Source organism: Watersipora subatra, chromosome 6 (assembly GCF_963576615.1).
Source record: "Watersipora subatra chromosome 6, tzWatSuba1.1, whole genome shotgun sequence".
Classification (NCBI taxonomy): domain Eukaryota; kingdom Metazoa; phylum Bryozoa; class Gymnolaemata; order Cheilostomatida; family Watersiporidae; genus Watersipora; species Watersipora subatra.
This window is the reverse complement of record NC_088713.1, coordinates 26,202,690-26,223,685: the sequence shown is the minus strand read 5'-3', so window position 1 is coordinate 26,223,685 and position 20,996 is coordinate 26,202,690. Positions and strand designations below refer to the sequence as shown.

The 20,996-nt window shown below is 35.0% G+C and overlaps 1 protein-coding gene across 2 annotated transcripts in view; it reads right to left on the bottom strand.

Annotated features, from left to right (window-relative positions):
- Positions 1 to 14,525: 14,525 nt before the first annotated feature.
- Positions 14,526 to 20,996, bottom strand: part of LOC137398942 (uncharacterized) — a 61,814-nt gene continuing 55,343 nt past the window's right edge. The window contains exons 1-2 of one of the 2 annotated variants that reach the window (XR_010979071.1): positions 14,855 to 14,919; positions 14,526 to 14,743 (exon numbers count right to left, since the gene is read on the bottom strand). Coding sequence is in view for 1 of the 2 variants with exons in the window: in XM_068085108.1 (XP_067941209.1) it covers positions 14,565 to 14,743 (179 nt within the window). In the remaining variant the exon portion in view is untranslated. Of the gene's footprint in view, positions 14,744 to 14,854; positions 14,920 to 20,996 lie in introns of those variants that run through there. The other variant, XM_068085108.1, reaches the window with a different exon arrangement.

The window sequence follows — 20,996 nt, the reverse complement described above, 5'->3', positions numbered from 1 at the left end:
GAAGTTGTCATGTGTAATAAGTGTACACACAATTATTCATAAATGCAGCCATGTGGTCGAGTGACACAACGGGTAACAAGCTTATTTGGCAAGCCGAATATCTGGTTTCGAATGCCGTGTGAGAAATATTTTGTACTCGTGCTTACAGCATGGCTTCAGGCAGACAGAGACAACTCCTATTATAATAAAGATGAAATTGTTTACAATAATTAGCCGTTTTCATCTCAATCACTTTACTCTTTACAATTTACTTTACTCCCTGCACAGTCATGCCACCAGTGAAAATTGACAACTATCAACAGGTACATATGCTGTAGTAATCACTGTAGGTGGGCAGGCCTCCTCACATGCGGCTTTGTCTACAAACAAAAGCATGCTTGAAAATCTCTAACAAAGTTTGCTTCAACGGGAGTTGTCAGCTCATGTTTTAGATATAGAAAACAAAGACATTTTCATTAGTGTTAAAAATCAGATATGAACTTGGACAAAATGTTAGCAGGTTATATTTAAAAGCAATGGAATTGTTCTATCATTTGAATTGTTTTTGATGTTTAAGTGATCTGGCTGCCAGGGAATTTCAGTATTAAAATTGACAAAATTTGATGGTGATTAAATTGTGCATGGCTCATTTCTCATCGTTTATATGGCAGCCGCTAGCTTGTATTGTCTCAGAAGATGCAATCACACTCAATCTAATCTAATTGGTTGTCTCAATCATACAATCATTGTGCAATTTGAGAAAATTCAAACTGCATTTTACCTCTTGTCAAACATTTTCAATTAGCCGAAAATAGTTTTTCGATAATTATTGACCATGCAGTCAAGACTTGGTTTTTTTTTCGATAATCGGTTGGGTACAAACAAAGCTTTTATTTCATATTATTTATTGCTATTCTTTGTGTCTAAAAACACTAAGTTGACAGTTTAAGTCCTACAAGAGGTCTCAGCCAGCAGAAAGTTAAGGTCGGAGCGAGACAAACGCTTTTCAAAATATATGCACTTAATAAATTTATAGGCATCCACTATCAAGGAGATAATTTCAGCTACCCATACCCTCCAAATTTCTTATTCAGTTGGGATGTGTTTTGAGCCCACCTTGATGTACTTAGTGTTAACTTCAAGAAAGCAGTTCTGGCCTTGTGGTCAGAAGGCCTGACTTAAAAAAACAGATGAGGGTTCTATTCCCAACAAAGGCAGTTGGCATGCAACATTAAACTGTTCTCAGGATCTTGGCAAATCTCAAGTTATTAAGGTTTTCTTGCCACTAGACTCAGATGTGTCAAGCAAAGATAATTGAAGCATTGTTTGTACAATAATTCTCTTTAAAAGTAGTAACATAAGCTTGTAGTAACATAAGCTGCCATCATACACTCTGAGTGATTGCTTAAATAGATATCTTCAGAATGTTGTCCTTCATGAAAAGATGGTATCTTTATGTCAATAAGTAACTCATACTATTTTATTACTCTAAGATGGTCCTTCAAGTTCTAAAGGAAAAAGAGAAAAAAGACAGACAAAAAGAAATGCTTGTTGAAAAAAACTCATAGTAAAAAGAATGTAGGGTTTGAGATCATTTTAATATCAGAATATATAACAAAAACTAAAAGACATACATGTATCATCAATCTTCTATTTGCATGCCATGGAGATGCACATTTTAAACCTTCCCTATAGTGACATTTTATTAGAGGTGATGTTTAAACGGTGCTGTATTTTTAGACTAGCTTGTCAGAATTTTGGAAAGATAAATTCGAAATAAACAACAGGTGAAGGAATGCAAGTGTCACCTAGCCGAGCACTACCAGGTCCTTTTACCAGTGTAAGTTTACAAGTAGTCACCTAGGTCGGAGCAAGCAGCCTCAAAATCACACTTGTTCCTAAAATACACAAATAATAAAATGTAAAGGCAGCTGAGCACTATGGGCTACCTGTATGTCAGTTTACTGCATGAGCTGTCAGCAGGCATACCTGAATGTCAGCTGATTGTGTACAAGGTCCTTTTACCAGTGGAAGTTTAGAATAGTCATCTGGGTTGGAGCAAGCAGTCTCACAAATGCTTGTGTTTCTAAAATAAGCATATAATAAAATGAAATAAAATAAAAATGCTATAGTAATAACTGTAGGTGGGCAGGCCTCCTTACACGCGGCTTTGGTCTACAAGCAAAAAGCACTAAAGAATTTCCGACAAGGTTTGATTTAACGGGAGTTGTCAGCTCGTGCTTTAGATATAGAAACTAAAGACATTTTCATTAGTGTTAAAAATCAGAGATGAACTTGGACAAAATTTTAGGGGTTTTCATCTAAGAGCAATGGAATTGTTCTATCATTTAAATTGTTTTTGATATTTTAAGTGATCTGGCTGCCAGGATATTTCATTATTAAAATTGACAAAATTTGATCGCGGTTAAAGTGTGGATGGCTAATTTCTCATCGTTTATATGGCAGCCGCGAGCTTGTACTGTCTCAGAAGATGCAATCACACTCAATCTGCTCTAATTGGTTGTCTCAATCATACAATCATCTGCAAGTTGAGAAAATTCAAACTGCATTTCACCTTTTTTTAAACATTTCAAATTAGCCGAAAATAGTTTTTCGATATTTATTGACCAATCAAGATTTGGTTAATTTTTTTCTGATAATTGGTTGGATAAAAACAAAGCTTTTTTTGGCAGCGAATTATTGTTAGAATGAAATCTTCTAGGTCTACACTTTAATTTCAATTTACTAAAATATATCTACTAGTAAATTTTACTGTTAATAATTAGTAAGTATTAGTGAAGAGCTGGTAAATTAGAATAAAGAATAAACCATTATAAAAGAAAACTAGCTGAGGTTATTTCAATGGTGAATATTGTGAGTAAAATCTTACAATGTTATCAGACACGGCTTGTCATGCTTTACTTCCTGCACTTTAATAAAATAATGTAGCTAATATTTCATATTATTTATTGTTACTCCTTGTGTCTAAATACAGCAAGTTGATAATTTAAGTTTTACAAGAGCTCTCAGCTAGCAAAGAGATAAGGTCGGAGAGCAAAAGCTTTAAAAGATATGCACAAAATAAATCTATGGGCATCCACTAGCGAGGAGACAACTTCAGCTATTCATACCCTCATTATCTTTCATATGGTTGGGATGTGTTTTAGGAACACCATGATGTACTTAGTAGTAACTACAATAACTTCAGACTTTATCTTCGCAACATTTCATGGATTATCATTACATAACTTAGTAAATCATCTAATGATGATATCTTGTGTTGACCCAGCCCAACTGTCAACATTGGAAAGTCAAGGTGGCCCACTGGTTCAAAAAGTTTACCAACCGTTGCACTGAAGAATCATCTTTTTGAGACAGAGGCCACTCATTCCTGCTGGTAAAATATATCTACATGAACATGTACTCCATAATCTTTGCTATAAAATGAGCCTGGTTCACTTGTGTGTCTGGATGTCTGAAGTTATGCTGGCATGTTACAGCAAAGAAATGCTTTCAACAGGATTTGAACTCACACCCTTCAGCATGGCTGCCCAGCGCTCAATGATCTGCACTATTGACCACCTTGGAAAACTAGTTATTAATAAAAATAGCCTTAATGATCCCATATGACAACCACCGGTCAGATTGTTATGATAGTTTACTGTTCTAGTACAAACAGGTTCGATGGTAAAAGTTGGTTAGTAAAAGGAGTTGTCTTCTGTCACTGGTTTTAAATTGATTTGCATAGATATGCGCATTGTAGAAATCATACTAAAAATTCAACCCGTGGACAGTTTGTTAAAGTGGAAAATGATTTTCCAATGCAATAAAACTTTAAATAAATAAAATATATTAATAATAAAGAGCTTAAATAACTTACCACTTCATTAAATTTTCAAATTAATTTTTAGAACATATTTTTATAACAAAACTCTAAATGCAATAAAAAGAATAATATAGCTTGTGAAAACAATTACTAGAAAATAAAAACTAAAGCTTTTGTTCATAATTTAGAACCTTAAAATGATCTTTGAAGCTAATATGTTGTAACAAAGTGAATAAAGTCTCAGCTGTTAACTTGCTATGATGACATGAACACTTGAAACATCTATATATAATATGAATAACTACGAGTGTACACTAGTAGTTATTCATATTCAAGGATATCCAGGATATTCCAGAATATCTTGGAAATCTAGAATGTGGTAACAGATCATACAGTATTATGATGGAGCACAGAAAAGAGGGTTGATTAATGCAGGTAATACAGTGTCTGCCTACTAAGCTGAATGTCACAGGTTCGAATCCTGTGCAGCACAATATTTTATCATAAACTCTACCTTGACTTCAGACATATCCTGCACTTATTATAGTTAATATTTCTTAATTAACTCTTTCGCTACTAAACTTAATTATTTATTTTTTTTATACTGATTTAATCACAAATGTGTTGCGGAATGAGCTCTAACCTTTTTCAGCTATTTTTTCACAATTTACAAAGAGAAACTGAAGGCAGGATGGATTGTAAACATATTTTCTATTGGCTCAACATATGTAGATAATAGTTTCCATTTGTTTAATTACAGACACAATATGCTAATTAATTAACCAACTACTCACTAATCCGAATCAGTTTACACAGAGTCTACTAAAGCCGTACCATGTGACTCTTGGCCATATACAAAAGGTATAGCGAGCCGCACTACACGGTGCGTGGTCTTCCCAAAGAGTTGATAGTTTTTTGCTTGATAAAGTGAAAGTTAAATTTAATCTGTAGACAATGCACATAGCCTCATACTCTATCTCATGGAGCTGTAGCTGTTAGCTGGTTAATAAAACCAGTTGTTATGACAATCAAGTAGTAACAGGGTCGATTTAGATGCACAGACAGGAATTGTCAGTTTCGCTTAAAATAATCAGTTCTCATTCTTTCCGCATCTTTCATAAATGAACCTGACTTATCTCCTTCCTGACCACCTGAACTTAGTAAAAACTGATAGAGTTCTGGTGGAGATGAACTCCAACACAGCTGTCGTTGCTGCTGCCCCAGTTTAGCTGAGCACTACAAGGTCATTTACCAGTGGAGGTTTACAGTAGTCCGCTGGGTTGGAGCAAGCAGCCCCTCAATCACACTTGTTTCTAAAATACACAAAAACAAAATGTAAATGAAGTAAATCATTATCATAAATGAAGCAATAAAACTTTAAAAGATTTCACACAAAAAATACATTTATTTATCTAGTCGTAATCTGATCGTGCAACCCATATTTCATGCCAGACGTCGCAAACAATTTCTGCAGAATTTGTTGACTATCACAGGTGACCAACAGACTCATCATGTTTAGCAAAGGATGATATGCACTCCTCCGATCTAATATAAAAACATTAAACAATTTTTTTACAGTAGGTTTTGAGATATCAGTGCTCAAGGTTACAGCATTAAAATGACGAAATAGACGCGTAAGGGTAATATACACGGTTTCATTGAATTCGTTAAGTATATTTGTGAAAACATTTCGACGATTGAGGTTGTATAAAAGTTTAAACAGAAGCCATCATTTTTAACTATGTCCCATTTGAGTCGCTTTGGAAAGAGATTCCAATTTACGATGTTCTTGTGATGGCTGCGATTAACTGTTATTGTTTAGCTTTAAAGAGCTTGAGATCACATTTCCACATATTTTGTACCTATAACACAGCAAACAAAGTAAGACATGGTGAGTATTTTGATACCAAATAACTGTAATGTGAATTTTGTTGCAAGTCAACCTTTAAAGCATAATCCCCCGAGCCAAAGGGTGCAAGTTCAAAACCCTCGCAATGTGACACATTTTTCTTACACAACTATTGGAAAGTGTACAGCTACTATTACTACCATTCAATAAAAACTCATTAAAAATCACTCAGGCTACAATTTGCAAGGCCTCAAAGCGAAACTCAGCTCCGCATGAGCTGTAAACACGTTTCCTATTGGCTCAATGCAATCAGATTATTGATTCATTCCGATTAAGTACAGAAATGACAGGCTATATAACTAACTACTAGCTAATCAGAAATAATTTGTATAAATTCTACTAAAGTCTGGTTCACTAAAGGCTGTATGTCAGGTTTTTCCTCTCGGCGATTATTCATCAACTGGGTGCAGGGTAAGGCGATGGAATCGTCAAGGCACCACAAATACATCTATTGCATTTGATATAACTTATGGTGGAAAATTCCAATGTTGACTGATCTTTGGCTGTTTTACTTTTCATTATTTCAACCCATCAAGTCCCTCAGGCTAGGTGAGCAAAAAAATAATTCATCAACACCTTATTATTATTATATACTGAGCTACTACTACTCTGCTAGTCAAGTCTGCCGATAAAGCACAGAGAATAAAGTGCAGAGAATAACCATATGTACCTTTATTCTAAAATACCAAAAGGCGCATGCTTGGTACAGGCGTTAGAACATCGGTTTCCTGCGCCAAAGGTTGTGAGTTCGAACCTCCTACAATGCATTCTCGTTACCTCCGTATCAAAAAAGATTCAGCTGTAAAATTTTCCCATAATGCTTCAGAGGTGCATATTTTAAAGCGTTGGTTTAATAAGCCAAAGGTGGCAAGTTCGAAACCCCTACAATGTAATTCCCTCCCAATACTGGGCTAAGCATCCGCAAAAACAAATGCAATGAGCACCACTTCGGTGATGGTGATTGGTCATCACAGATTGCTTGATTTATATTTTGTTTTAGGGCAGTTGCTGCAGGACTAGTATTTCATCATTTACCCAACCACATTATGTAATGAAAACGCTATGCTGTGAACTATTTGTTGATGTAAGCATAGATGCCTTATATCAGTACTAGCTGCATTACCCGCCTACAGGAACAGATTCCATAGTTTAATGCTGAAAAAAAGACTACATCGAAGGGGAATTGAACACACAACCTTCTGCACAGCAAACCTAACTTGCTGCTCTAACCCTTGCACAAATCAAGCACCTTCTATCATAAGTGAACAGACAGTTATTCTCTGTCCTTTGTTGACACATTTCACTACCAGAGTACTAGTAATAAGTGATGTGGTGATGACACTACATAGTACTAGTATGACATTGATAAGGCATTACTAATAATGCATTGATAAACTATTTTCTTGCTCATTTACTCTGATATACTTGATAGGGTTATATAGGAATAACAAAGTAAGACTGGCAAAGATCGTTTGTAATTGCAATTTTCTACGATCCATTACATTAAATGCTAAACCTAGTATCTGCTTGATCACCTACATTGAGTATTCTATACTCTATAAAGAATAGAGCGCTATGACTTTTAATTAAAGGTGTTTACGCTCAAAAGCTGTTGTTTAAAATACTAGCTAATATATAACATACACCATTGTACTTCATTCTACCTAGAGCTTCATGATGTAGTGATTCGATTGTAAGGTGGCAATTTTTAAAGTAAACGATTTGAAAATAACCACCATTTAAATAGATATCGTCATTTGTACAATGGTGTAATGACGAATTTGCTCATGCCTGATTATTTTCGATGGGAGTAATTTTGATAGATACTAAAAATAAAATGCATGAGCCTTCTACTGTTATAATAAACTCCTTCCATAGCTTCCCACACACGCACACACATACACACGCGCACACAAGCATTCATAAAATAAACGTTTCTAATTATTTAGAACACAAAAGTGTTTCTTTTCAAGTTAAAGTATGCAAAATTTAGTAACAAACATCTACTCTTTTTTACATAGTATGGCGATACATCGCGAATCGTTTATGTGCAACATGAAGTCATCTATGTACAATATGGAACCGTCTATGTGCAATTGAAATCGTCTGTGTGCAATATGGAATCGTCTGTGTACAACATGGAATCGTCTATGTGCAACATGGAATTGTCTGTGTGTAACATGGAATTGTCTAAGTGCAATATGGAATCGTCTATGTGCAATATGGAATCGTCTATGTGCGATAAGAAACCATCTGAGGATCTTTGGATATAGTGAAGCTCCAATACCAACTCATTATACTCTAATTCTACTCACCTTGTATTTTATAAGGAAATATTTTGTTTATTATTAGGTATAGCATTTATGAGAAACTCTAAGATAACTTCATTACAGAGTCATTCAATTCTACGAAGCAGCTGGATACACACTATTTGTGTCTTCAGTAGGTTTAACTTTACATACATGTATGTACCATTCACTTAGTTTCATTCATGGAGTTGTCTACCCATTGAGTCAATGTGGCATACCATAGGCAACATTTAGCAGAATTACTACAGCTTTCAACTGCAGGTTTACAAAACTTTAAAATTTTATTAAAATAAAATGAGATAATTTTTAGTCACTTTGAATTAGTAAAAATTCACTAAGTACATTAGGAACCTTGAATTTATTCAAAATAAATAATTTTATTTTAAACTCATTTCAAATAATTTTAATACGTGGTACCAAAGAGTCTTATGTAAATGTGAACCACAGAAATTTTTGACAGGAATGATAAGTAAAGCTTACAGGCCAAGGAGAAAGCCCGAGTAAAATACTGATCCAACCAGGGTTCATCCCGGCTTGATCGGATATGGCAGAATGTCCCTTAGCCTCAGCTGTGGAGAACCCTGGATTCAACATAAACCAAAGAAATAGTTTTAACATAGAAAAGTAGTGAGAGCACGACTAGAAAAGTACATCAACTTATTTTATATACAAAACAAGAGACCAATAGGAGAACAACTCCAATTTTTTGTAATCTGAGTTATTAGCTTTGACCTTGCTCTGTCATGGCAGTTACAGTAACTGATTTGGTGTTAATCATTGCTTATACTGAGCAGGATAGGTCAAGCTTATGCAGTGCTATAGACAACTTTGCATCGAAGGTCAATTTATTTTATCACGATTAATATTTCAGCAGCTTGACCTTAGTCTGTCTTTGAAACACGGAAACTATAAACAGCTACAAAAACCTAAATAGATCATCACTATGTTTATCATTTTCATTCTAGAACAATCTAAAACCACTGATGTAGCCTTAGAACTTAATCAAACTCATCGTGATTGCCACAACATCTACCATATATGAAATGTTCACATCTTCCACAAAAATTCCTGTGCATGGTCCATATTCCAACAGTAAACTACACACATAAGATGAAAGTAAAGCCTTATTTTCTATTACACATGTTTCCTAGAAGTAAGTACACCTAAACTAGAGGAACTTACCAAATGTTGTGAGAGTTTCCCTTGCAACGACCGTAAGTGAGCTCAACACAGCTACCATTGCTGCTGCCCCAGTTCAGCTGAGCACTACAAGGTCATTTTACTAGTAGAAGTTTACATTAGTCCGCTGGGTTGGGGCAAGCAGCCTCTCAATCACGTTTGTTTCTAAAATACACAACTAATAAAATGTAAGTGAAGTTAATATTTATCATAAATAAAATAGTAAATCTTAAAAGAATTCCCAGACTAAATACATTTATGTATAGAGTGGTTGGGTTAGTATTACACGCTGTGGTTACGAGTGGTTGGGTTAGTACTCTGGTAGTCCGGTGCACTGTGAGAGACCATCAGGTATATATAATGGCTACATACAACTGTTCTTATATATGGAAATGTGGTGGAATGGTGCAGATGTTAGCATGCTTGGCTAGTACGAGTTCCTTGAGTCCTGTGCGGTGCAATATTTTTTCTTATCCTCTTAGCATTGCTTCGGACAGACAGACAGACAGAGCTCTTATTATAGGAAAGATTATAATGTAACAAATAAAAGTGAATCTGTTGGAATCTGTTGAAATATTTGAAGAAAATGTATCACCATGAGACATCTTGCCCTATCAGCAATATGATTGATTTATGTAATATCTAGCTGTGCTACATTGCATTGCCAGATAATAAAAAGTCTTTGGACAGAACATTGAATTGTATTTAACATAAAACATTTGCCATTCTAACTCTCAAAAGACATATTATGAAAGTGTTTTGTTTAGTTAAAATAAATTAAGAGAAAAAACAAAAAAACTAACGGTTTTCAAACTTTGTCAAACAACTGTGAGTTTCAAACTTCATATCAAGAGGAAAATTTTTTGTGATTATCAAATAAATTGAAAAATGAATAACACAACTATAATAGGGTTTAAATGTAAATGTGAACTTATTAGCAAGTAATAGCTAAATAGCTAGAAATAATAGCTAATAACAATTATTTCATAGAAGTGCGTGAGTGTGCGAGTGTGTGTATATGAAAAAAAGGTTAGTTCGACCAGAAGCCATCCATCAAAACATTGAATACGATGATACTGGTTCCTTTCGACACTTGTACCAATGTAAAGATGAAATATTGTACTGTCTTTGTCTGACAAAACGGAGAGAGAAAATGTCAAGGATCTTCCTACGAAAATAATACAATTGTCCGCGTGAAAAGAATTGACCTTGACGGCAATATAGCAGTTGAACCAAAAATTCAAAATAGATGTTAAAGAAAACACGAAAAAGCATCACGTTTTATAGAGTTAATAGAATTAGCATAGTTTCAAATAATACACCAAATAGTGTATGCATATGTTATACAGTATATGATACACTATTGGTCAATATGCATTGTATAGCTCAGCGGTAGAGTGTGTGCATATGTTATACAGTATAGGATACACTATTGACCAATATACATTGTATAGCTCAGTGGTAGAGTGTGTGCATATGTTATACAGTATATGATACACTATTGATCAATACGCATTGTATAGCTCAGTGGTAGAGTGTGTGCATATGTTATACAGTATAGGATACACCATTGACCAATATGCATTGTATAGCTCGGTGGTAGAGTGTGTGCATATGTTATACAGTATAGGATACACCATTGACCAATATGCATTGTATAGCTCAGTGGTAGAGCGTGTGGATATGTTATACAGTATATGATACACTATTGATCAATATACATTATATAGCTCAGTGGTAGAGTGTGTGTGCATATGTTATACAGTATATGATACACTATTGATCAATACGCATTGTATAGCTCAGTGGTAGAGTGTGTGCATATGTTATACAGTATATGATACACTATTGATCAATATGCATTGTATAGCTCAGCGGTAGAGTGTGTGGATATGTTATACAGTATATGATACACTGTTGATCAATATGCATTGTATAGCTCAGTGGTAGAGTGTGTGCATATGTTATACAGTATATGATACACTATTGACCAACATACATTGTATAGCTCAGTGGTAGAGTGTGTGCATATGTTATACAGTATATGATACACTATTGATCAATATGCATTGTATAGCTCAGTGGTAGAGTGTGTGGATATGCTATACAGTATATGATACACTATTGATCAATATGCATTATATAGCTCAGTGTGTGGATATGTTATACAGTATATGATACACTATTGATCAATATGCATTGTATAGCTCAATAGTAAAGTGCGCATATGCTATACAGTATATGATACACCCTTGACCAATACGCATTGTATAGCTCAGCGGTAGAGTGTGTGCATATGTTATACAGTATATGATACACCATTGACCAATACGCATTGTATAGCTCAGTGGTAGAGTGAGCATATGCTATACAGTATATGATACACTATTGACTAATATGCATTGTATAGCTCAGTGGTAGAGTGTGTGGGTATGTTACACAGTATATGATACACTATTGATCAATATGCATTATATAGCTCAGTGGTAGAGTGTGTGCATATGTTATACAGTATATGATACACTATTGACTAATATGCATTGTATAGCTCAGTGGTGGAGTGTGTGCATATGTTATACAGTATATGATACACTATTGATCAATATGCATTATATAGCTCAGCGGTAGAGTGTGTGCATATGTTATACAGTATATGATACACTATTGATCAATATGCATTGCATAGCTCAGTGGTAGAGTGCGCATATGTTATACAGTATACGATACACTATTGACCAATATGCATTGTATAGCTCAGTGGTAGAGTGTGTGCATATGTTATACAGTATATGATACACTATTGATCAATGTGCATTATATAGCTCAGTGGTAGAGTGTGTGGATATGTTATACAGTATATGATACACTATTGACCAATATGCATTGTATAGCTCAGTGGTAGAGAGTGCATATGTTATACAGTATATGATACACTATTGACCAATATACATCGTATAGCTCAGTGGTAGAGTGTGTGGATTTAAAACTTGTGGTTACAATCTCTGTGAGTTCAAATTCATCAGAATGTGGAATTTGATTTCAACGATTTTAATAGCGATAGCTAGACATACACACAAACTTTGGGAACTGCGGATTATGTTGAGAGATGACACACATATAGCTGAAGACACATACATGTCCATTTGTGTGTTTTCCATTTCATCAGTGCCCTAGACTCTCCTATTTTTTAGGCAAAGAGGTCAATCATTCCTGCTGGTAAAATATATCTACATGAATGTGTATTTCATAATATTCACTATAATAAGAGCCATGTCCATTTGTGTGTCTGTATGTCTGAAGCCCTGCTGAAGTGTTACAGAAAAGAAATGCTTTTAACGGGATTTGAACACACAACTTTCAGCTTGATCGCCCAGCGCACTATTACCTGCACTAATTGACTGCCTTGGCATAACTAGTTATTAATAAAATTAGCCTTGATGAATTGATATGACAGCCACTAGTCACATTGTTATGATGGTTTACTGTTCTAGTACCGACAGACCCGACGGTAGAAGTTGATTAGTAAAAGAGTTGCCTTCTGTGGCTGATTTTAAAATGATTTGCATAGATGTGCACACTGTAGAAGTCATGTTACACAGTCAAACCTCAGGCAGTTTGTTAAAGTAGAGATTGCCTTTTCATTAAGTTTAAATTTTAGGTAAATATGTTAATAATGAAAAACTTATATATAAAACTAATAACTTAATATTTGATACATGTTTTAAAACAAGTTTTACAGCTAATTTCTGATAACGAAACTCTGCTTGGAAGCTAATTTGCAATAATGAATGAACATACGCCTCAGCTGCTATTATAACTGCTATGATAGAAATACTCTGTAAGTGATGGACTACTTTTGTTAGACTAAAGAATGAGAGGTTCACACAAAGTGCAGATTGGAACATGAAGGTGTTTATTTACAGACATATGGTATGTGAGAACTTACATCATCATGTGTCTTCAGTTTGTCAAGTGAAAAGGATGACAACTCTAGACTTTTCATGAGAAATGCTTAAGCATTCTTGTTTCTTGAGATTTTGTGTTGCTTGTTAGTCTTCAAACTGGATTCTCAAAGCTGATTACCAACGGTTGCCGTATGGAACAAGTTGCGCTGCCTGTAGGAACAGATATTCCAAACTAAATCAAGTGTCAAATTAAATTAAACCACCTCAGTTATATCAGTACTGTTTCAGCTTGTTCAGGTTCTTCAATATCTTGGCTTTCAAATGAGCCATTGTTTGACATGGTGAAACATACATTGGTTGGTGTTTATAGGATTTCCCCAGAGCTCTACTGCAGAAAAGCTCAATATTATAGGTCGTAAACTATTACATCACAATTGTTATATTCGGTGTTGTGTGCTCTTACCACTTATTTATCAACTACCATAATGACGCCAGAGGCAGGCGAAGGTAGGACAACTCAAGAGAGACGATGAACATGACAAAGGGATCAGTGTCATCATCTCTCCATGTACTGATTATTTCTTTGATAAATAGCTCAAAATCCAAGCACCATATTATGTTTTTTCAATGATATTGTGCACTATCCATATATTTTTTATTGTGATGTTGAGGGGCACAACTGAGGCTAATTAATTTCAAGCATTGTGTGATCTCCCGAGAATGCGAATTACATATAGTCCTAGGGCCACGCCACGGCAGGTCGACAGTTTATCAATGAGATTATATTTATTGAAGCATAATCATATTTAGAAAGCAACATGGAAAGCAATAAGAATTCTTCAGATAATAATACTACTACAACAGCAACTACTTTCACAAGAGCCCAAACCTGAAGTTGACAAAAGGTGGGTAGAAATTCCTGTCATATACAAAGCAATCTTATCAATAGCTTCATAACTTGAATAATATCCTTAGTTTTGCCATCCTCTCTCCAAAGACAAGATATAATATAAACTAATGCTAACAAGAGAACAAACAGCGTGCTGAAAGGATGCCTACTTGACAGGTTGTACATGTGATGGTTTGGTAAGGGTGTAGCACACAGTTGTTTAGTAGTGTTACTGTTTTCAAGGGTCAAACTCCAGCACCAACAAAGAAGAAGACGACTACCAAGAATAAGACTGACACCAACAAGGGGGCTTCAAACCAGACAACTGCTAAGCGGAAAAGGAATTGTTTTAGTTTCCTGTTGTATTTTATTTATGTTTTTAAAGTTAGAAGACAAAAACAGCTATGTGATGAATTTATTTATAGGGCAATCAGTATATGCCCAACAGTATCAATCTATTCATGATATTCACTATAAAGTTATTTATTATCAGATGTGGTGAATTTATTTATAGGGCAATCAGTATATGCCCAACAGTATCAATCTATTCATGATATTCACTATAAAGTTATTTATTATCAGTGTTAGGAAATTTTAAATGGACATAGTGATACGTGCAAGCTGGAAGCGGATGCTTCTCATTTCTTCGAAGTCCAGGATATAGCCAGAACACCAGGTTTTGATAGCCAAAGAACCTCTGTCTTAGTCCTTGTTCCACTGGTTCACCAGTAAGAACATATTTGTCATCTAGAAATAAAATATAATTAGTAATAAATGTGCTTATAAACTGTTTATATAATCACTGCTATTATATCAAATCGCTGGAGACGAGAGGCAACAAGTATGATAACTACTTACCATAATATACCAGGTATTGATTCCTAGATATTTCTAGAGGTGCTTCCTGTAGTAGTTGTTCCACCTAGGGTTCATTGTTATGCAACTAAAGTGAGAAAACAACAAAACATGTCAATCCCCGCATACAAGAGTCACAGTACTGCCAGGGTATAGCCAAGAGCAAGCATTATGTTCCGATACTAGTGATAACCATTGAATTGGCACTAACCTGTCTCCAGCCAAAATCTTTTCTGATGCTGCAGCATGTTCTTGACAGCATACATTCTGGGCTCTAGTGGGCATCAAGGCACAATGTCTACAGTGGCACCATCTTCTTACATCTTGATATTCCTCAATCACCTATGATCAATAAATGATGGTTAGTAATTTTATTGATTAGAGGGTGAACAGCTATGAGTGGCCAACAACCAGGTATGTTGTTGGTAGTCATTTCTGTTTTTGTTCTATTTTGCTGTAGAAGTCAATTGAATTAAATCAATCATTGGGGTTGTTGACTCACTGTACTCTGTACACTGTACTCTCTGTTCAAAATAGAGAAGCCAACTGTAAATAACTTGATTTGCCTATAAGCTAGTATATATCAAACACAAAGTGATTAATTTCACTATCCAATACATCTGTATTCTATTTACCATACAATTTATTCAAATATTTAATAATATAATATAAATATTTCAACTTTAATATTTATATTTAATTACTAATTAGTTATTAATCAAGTTCACTTACTCTTTGTCTCTCTTCAGCAACCTCTTGCATCACAAGCAGCTCGGGGTCGATTTCCTCGACATTTCTGTATGGAACAAACAATGCCATCATATAAAACGATGTAATAATAATTACTACGTTTAAAATGAACAAAAGGATGAAAAAAGCAAACTCTAACAATCACCCAAAATCTATTAACTCAGAACATGTGTTTGTATTGGTCGGGCGTTAGCACGATCCCCAGGCATTGTTGATTATCTAAAATGCTAGTTTATTATTAGCTCTCTCTGGGTTTAAGAGCACTGATGGTCACAAAAAAGCGCAGTCTCAATGGCAGCGAAAGGGATGAATGATAATGATGACGTCAAAATTTGAGAACCTGAACCAAGTGTTTTCTTTGCAGGACATATTTTTGACACCCTGTTTTTCATAGTTCTATTATTCTTTGTGTATTGAAAACAGGCTCATTCGAAGGCCAAGACATGGATGTATTGAAATATATAATAACAAAATTATGTAATTTATGTGCTTTAAAAGTAGTTTGCAGCAGACCTTGTCCACTGTAGACCACCGGTTCTGTTGATGATTGAACAGAGCACAAAGTAGCAGTTTTTATTTATAACATTTCTAACTGCGCAGTTACTAAACAGACATAGTGCTGTAACAGAGAAACATGCTATTTGCTATAATTGATTTTTGTTACACACAAATTTTTATCAAATGTTCCAAGCTTGCAAAAGATGGAAACGGCAAATGTGGACGATGTAAGAGAAATCACCGTACAAGCTATTCCATTTTAAACATTTTCCATATTTCAGGCATTCCTATTTGAAAGGTTGCTGCCAAATGAGACATGAAACTGCTATGACCCTCTGGTGTAGAATTCTTTATCTTTTTTAACAAAGCACTGATGTTAATCTGCATGTCCATTGTAACACTCATCGCAAGGTAGCTCCAAATGCGCACAAATTCAAATTCGTGTCATCATGACGATAGAAACATTGATAGTTAAGCTGGGTGAACAGGCTAACCAGGCTAACCCATTTCATTACATTCCAATCAGGACAACATGACAAGACTGCTAGTAGTGCTACGAGCCGCACTGACAGCAGTTAGAGGATTAAACAACCTTATTCCTGTTACCCCTGTGAGTGGAACCAGGTCGAAGGCTGCAAAACAAAGGTCAAACTCAACAAAAATTATTAGATAGATGACTGTGCAGCATGCTATAAAAGTGTGAAGCCATACAAAGATGGCTTAGCAGCGGCTAGCGGTGAGTTTGGTAGTTAAAACTGCTTTAAATTCCATTTACAATTTGTGAAAACTATCAGTTTTAAATTGAAAGCCTGATTAAAGACATAAACATGGGAGTTATCCACACAATACGACAATTCAGTTGCATCTCAAATTGGAAAAATTTGAGAGTACATGAAACTCGCTTGACTTGTGGACGTTTGCCGGTTTCATCATGTGGATGACACAACCTTGCAAATTAACCGCTTCATGGAAACAGTGATAGAAGCTAGTTAACAAAATGACAACTTTTGATAGGATTGAGGAGATGCCTGAAGGGAGAGGACCTGTCTAAGGGAGTCTGAAACCATGGCAGCTTTCATATTCAAATTTACATAAACTGATCATGACAGCGGCATTCTAGTTTATACTGAAAAACAACAAAGCAAAAAGTATATACTTTTACCACATATTAAAAAGGTTTCTATAATATGTATGACAGAATTTCCACGATCTCGATCAGATTATTTTTATACAATGTATTTGTTGTTTAAAGGATTCCATTGTTTCATGTCAAATAAGAAAGTATCTCATGTTTGAGTAACCAATTCCTCGAAGATCAGATATGATGATGGCTTAGCCTACCGCGAGTAGAGGCTGCGCATGTTTATAAAAGTATTGTTGTACAAATATTGCCTCTGTGATCTTGACTGGAAATGTCTGAGTCTAGTGTCAAGGAAACCTTAATGACTGGAGACATGCCCATGGTAGAGAGTAAATTGAGGTTTGATGATATTCCTGTCGCTGTCAGTGGCCTTTTTGGGAGTTGAACCCTAACCTGTGTTTGGAGGCCAGGAGTTTTAAACCATCAGGCTGCCTCCGGAACTATACTATAGCAAAAAGGGTTTGAACAGAGTTAATTTACAAAATCAGTATTTAAAATGTTTCATAAGCAGTTCCATTTTATGCTAGTGGTTTCCGTTTATCTGTTACAGTGGAAAGCATCCCACCCTAACCTCACCCGTACAGTGCATTTCGGGAATGTTTTTCCTGCGGCCTTTGGCGAAATTTGAACAGCGCTAAACTATTGCAATGCCGCCGGCAACTACCGGCGGTCCTCGGCGCATAGGTTCCCAATTCACCACTAATAGCCTGCGGTGCTATCGCCGGTGCTTAGCGACGTATATGGGAACTAGGCTATAGTTGGAGAGACAATCTTAGGTGAAACCAATTGAACCTCAAACTGTTGTTTGAGAGACCTCTGATCTGTGTATCTTGTGTTTACATCTTGCGTACCCCTCACAACTTTAAGAACACTCCGGAAGTTGCAGCCTTGATTGAAGTTCATAAAGATACGTAAAAGCCGAGCCAGTTAGGGTCCGTGTACATGCGCATGTGTGGTGATGCATTAATACATCTTAGAAATATTTTATTGTTTTTTAAAGTACAACAGTCAACACATGCCTTATGACAAAGGCGTAGGGTGTCTGCTGCAACATTGGATTGACGCATAAACCATTGATAGAGTAATTAAAATGCCTGTCGCACATCAAGAATATATGGCAAGTGGAGGACAACTCCAAGTATATGGATATGCTACCCCATTCCACAATAAAGAATGTTTGAAACAGTCAATCCTGTATAATAAACATAGCGACTTGAATGTAGCCTTATAAAATCGCCAGGACAGATCAGCAGCAGGACTCCGCTGCCAGTGACAGCAAGTCTAGTAAAGTAGTTCCAGTTATAGAAAATTTAACTCTAAAGATAGCATCTCATGAGGTCTATTGTGGAATGGAACCGTAAATCCCCCAAGATCTATCTTATCAGTGGCAGTACTTTCAACCGTCTTCCTAACGGAGATAAAAACGCCAGGCAAACAGAAGAAAGACAACTTACAGCATCCTTTGAAGATTTCCCACTCGCCTTCATTTCTCTCAGTCTTTTCTCCTGCTTTTCATAATCCTTTATCTGCTCCTTCCTCTTCTGTTTGAACATCTTCTTGAATGACGCTACACAACCACACATATCCTAATAATAATGCTACGCAACCAAATATATCCTAATAATAATGCTAAACAACCACATATATCCTAATAATAATGCAGAGCAACCGAATATATCCTAATAATAATGCTAAACAACCAAATATATCATAATAATGATGCTAAACAACGAAATATGTCCTAAAAATAATGTAAAAAACCAAATATACACTAAAATAATGCTAAACAACCACATATATCCTAATAATAATGCTTAACAACCACATTTATCCTAATAATAATGCTACACAACAACATATATCCTAAAATTAGTGGTACACAACCGCACATGTCTTAATAATAATGCTAAACAACCACATATATCCTAATAATAACGCTTAACCAACAAGTACATCATAATAATAATGCTAAACAACCAAATATATCCTAATAATAATGCTAAACAACCAAATATATCCTAATAATAATACTACACAACCACATATATCCTAATAATAATGTTAAACAGCCACATATATCCTAATAATAAGTGCTACACAACCAAATATATCCTAATAATAATGCTACACAAACACATATATATCCTAATAATAATGCTACACAACCACATATATCCTAATAATAATGCTGCACAACCAAATATATTCTAATAATAATGCTACACAACCACATATATATCCTAACAATAATGATAAACAACCAAATATATCCTAATAATAGTGCTAAACAACCAAATATATCATAATAATAATACTACACAACCAAATATATCCTAATAATAATGCTACACAACCACATATATCCTAATAATAATGCTGCACAACCAAATATATTCTAATAATAATGCTACACAACCACATATATATCCTAACAATAATGATAAACAACCAAATATATCCTAATAATAGTGCTAAACAACCACATATATCCTAATAATAATGTTAAACAGCCACATATATCCTAATAATATTGCTAAACAACCGAATATATGCTAATAACAATGCTACACAACCACATATATATCCTAATAATAATGCTACACAACCACATTAATCCTAATAATAATGCTAAACAACCAAAAATAACCTAATAATAATACTAAACAAACAAATATATCCTGAAAAATAGTGCTAAACAACCAAATATATCCTAATAATAATACTACACAACCACATATATCCTAATAATAATGTTAAACAGCCACATATATCCTATTAATAAGTGCTACACAACCAAATATATCCTAATAATAATGCTACACAACCACATATATCCTAATAATAATGCTAAACAACCACATTTAACCCAATAATAATGCTACACAACCACATATATCCTAATAATAATGCTACACAACCACATTAATCATAATAATAATGCTAAACAACCAAAAATAACCTAATAATAATGCTAAACAAACAAATATATCCTGAAACATAGTGCTCAACAACCAAATATATCCTAATAATAATACTACGCAACCACATATATCCTAATAATAATGTTAAACAGCCACATATATCCTATTAATAAGTGCTACACAACCAAATACAGTCAAACATGGATAACTCGGCCACGGATAGCTCGAAAACATGGTTAATTCGAACAGTTTCTTTGGTCCGTTCCCACGTAATGATAAATTGCTATAGATAACTCGAACTCAACACTGTTAATTCGAACTGTTTTTTTGCCCAACGGCTACCGAAACGGTTGTTATCGCTTTAGAAAATCACTTTATTCAAAGCCATAGAAGTAAACCTCATATTTTCGTAATTCATAAGCGTTGTTATTACCACCATCGGCAAAATAATTTTGTCAACGACTTTTCTAAAGGTTTGGTCAAATTTGATTTATACTGCTATACGATTAATAGCACGGGCTTGCCGGGTCACGCGCGCAAGGATTTTCGCCACGCACATACAAAACAAAAACAGCATGTTGTTTTGTATGTGCGTGGCGAAAATCTTTGAGTGCGTGACCCGGCTAGCCCGTGACGAATAGTTTTTCGAAGTTGATTCCGTGTTGAATCAACGTCGGAATGTTGAATGTTTAAAACGTCTTAAGAATTGTTTTTATTAAACGTATACGTGTCTTAGCTAAAAAAACTATTCATCGTTTGACCTAAACACAGAATACGTGTGTACATTCAATAAGTATCCATTCAAAAAGCGTGAGTGATATACAATGTACCGTTA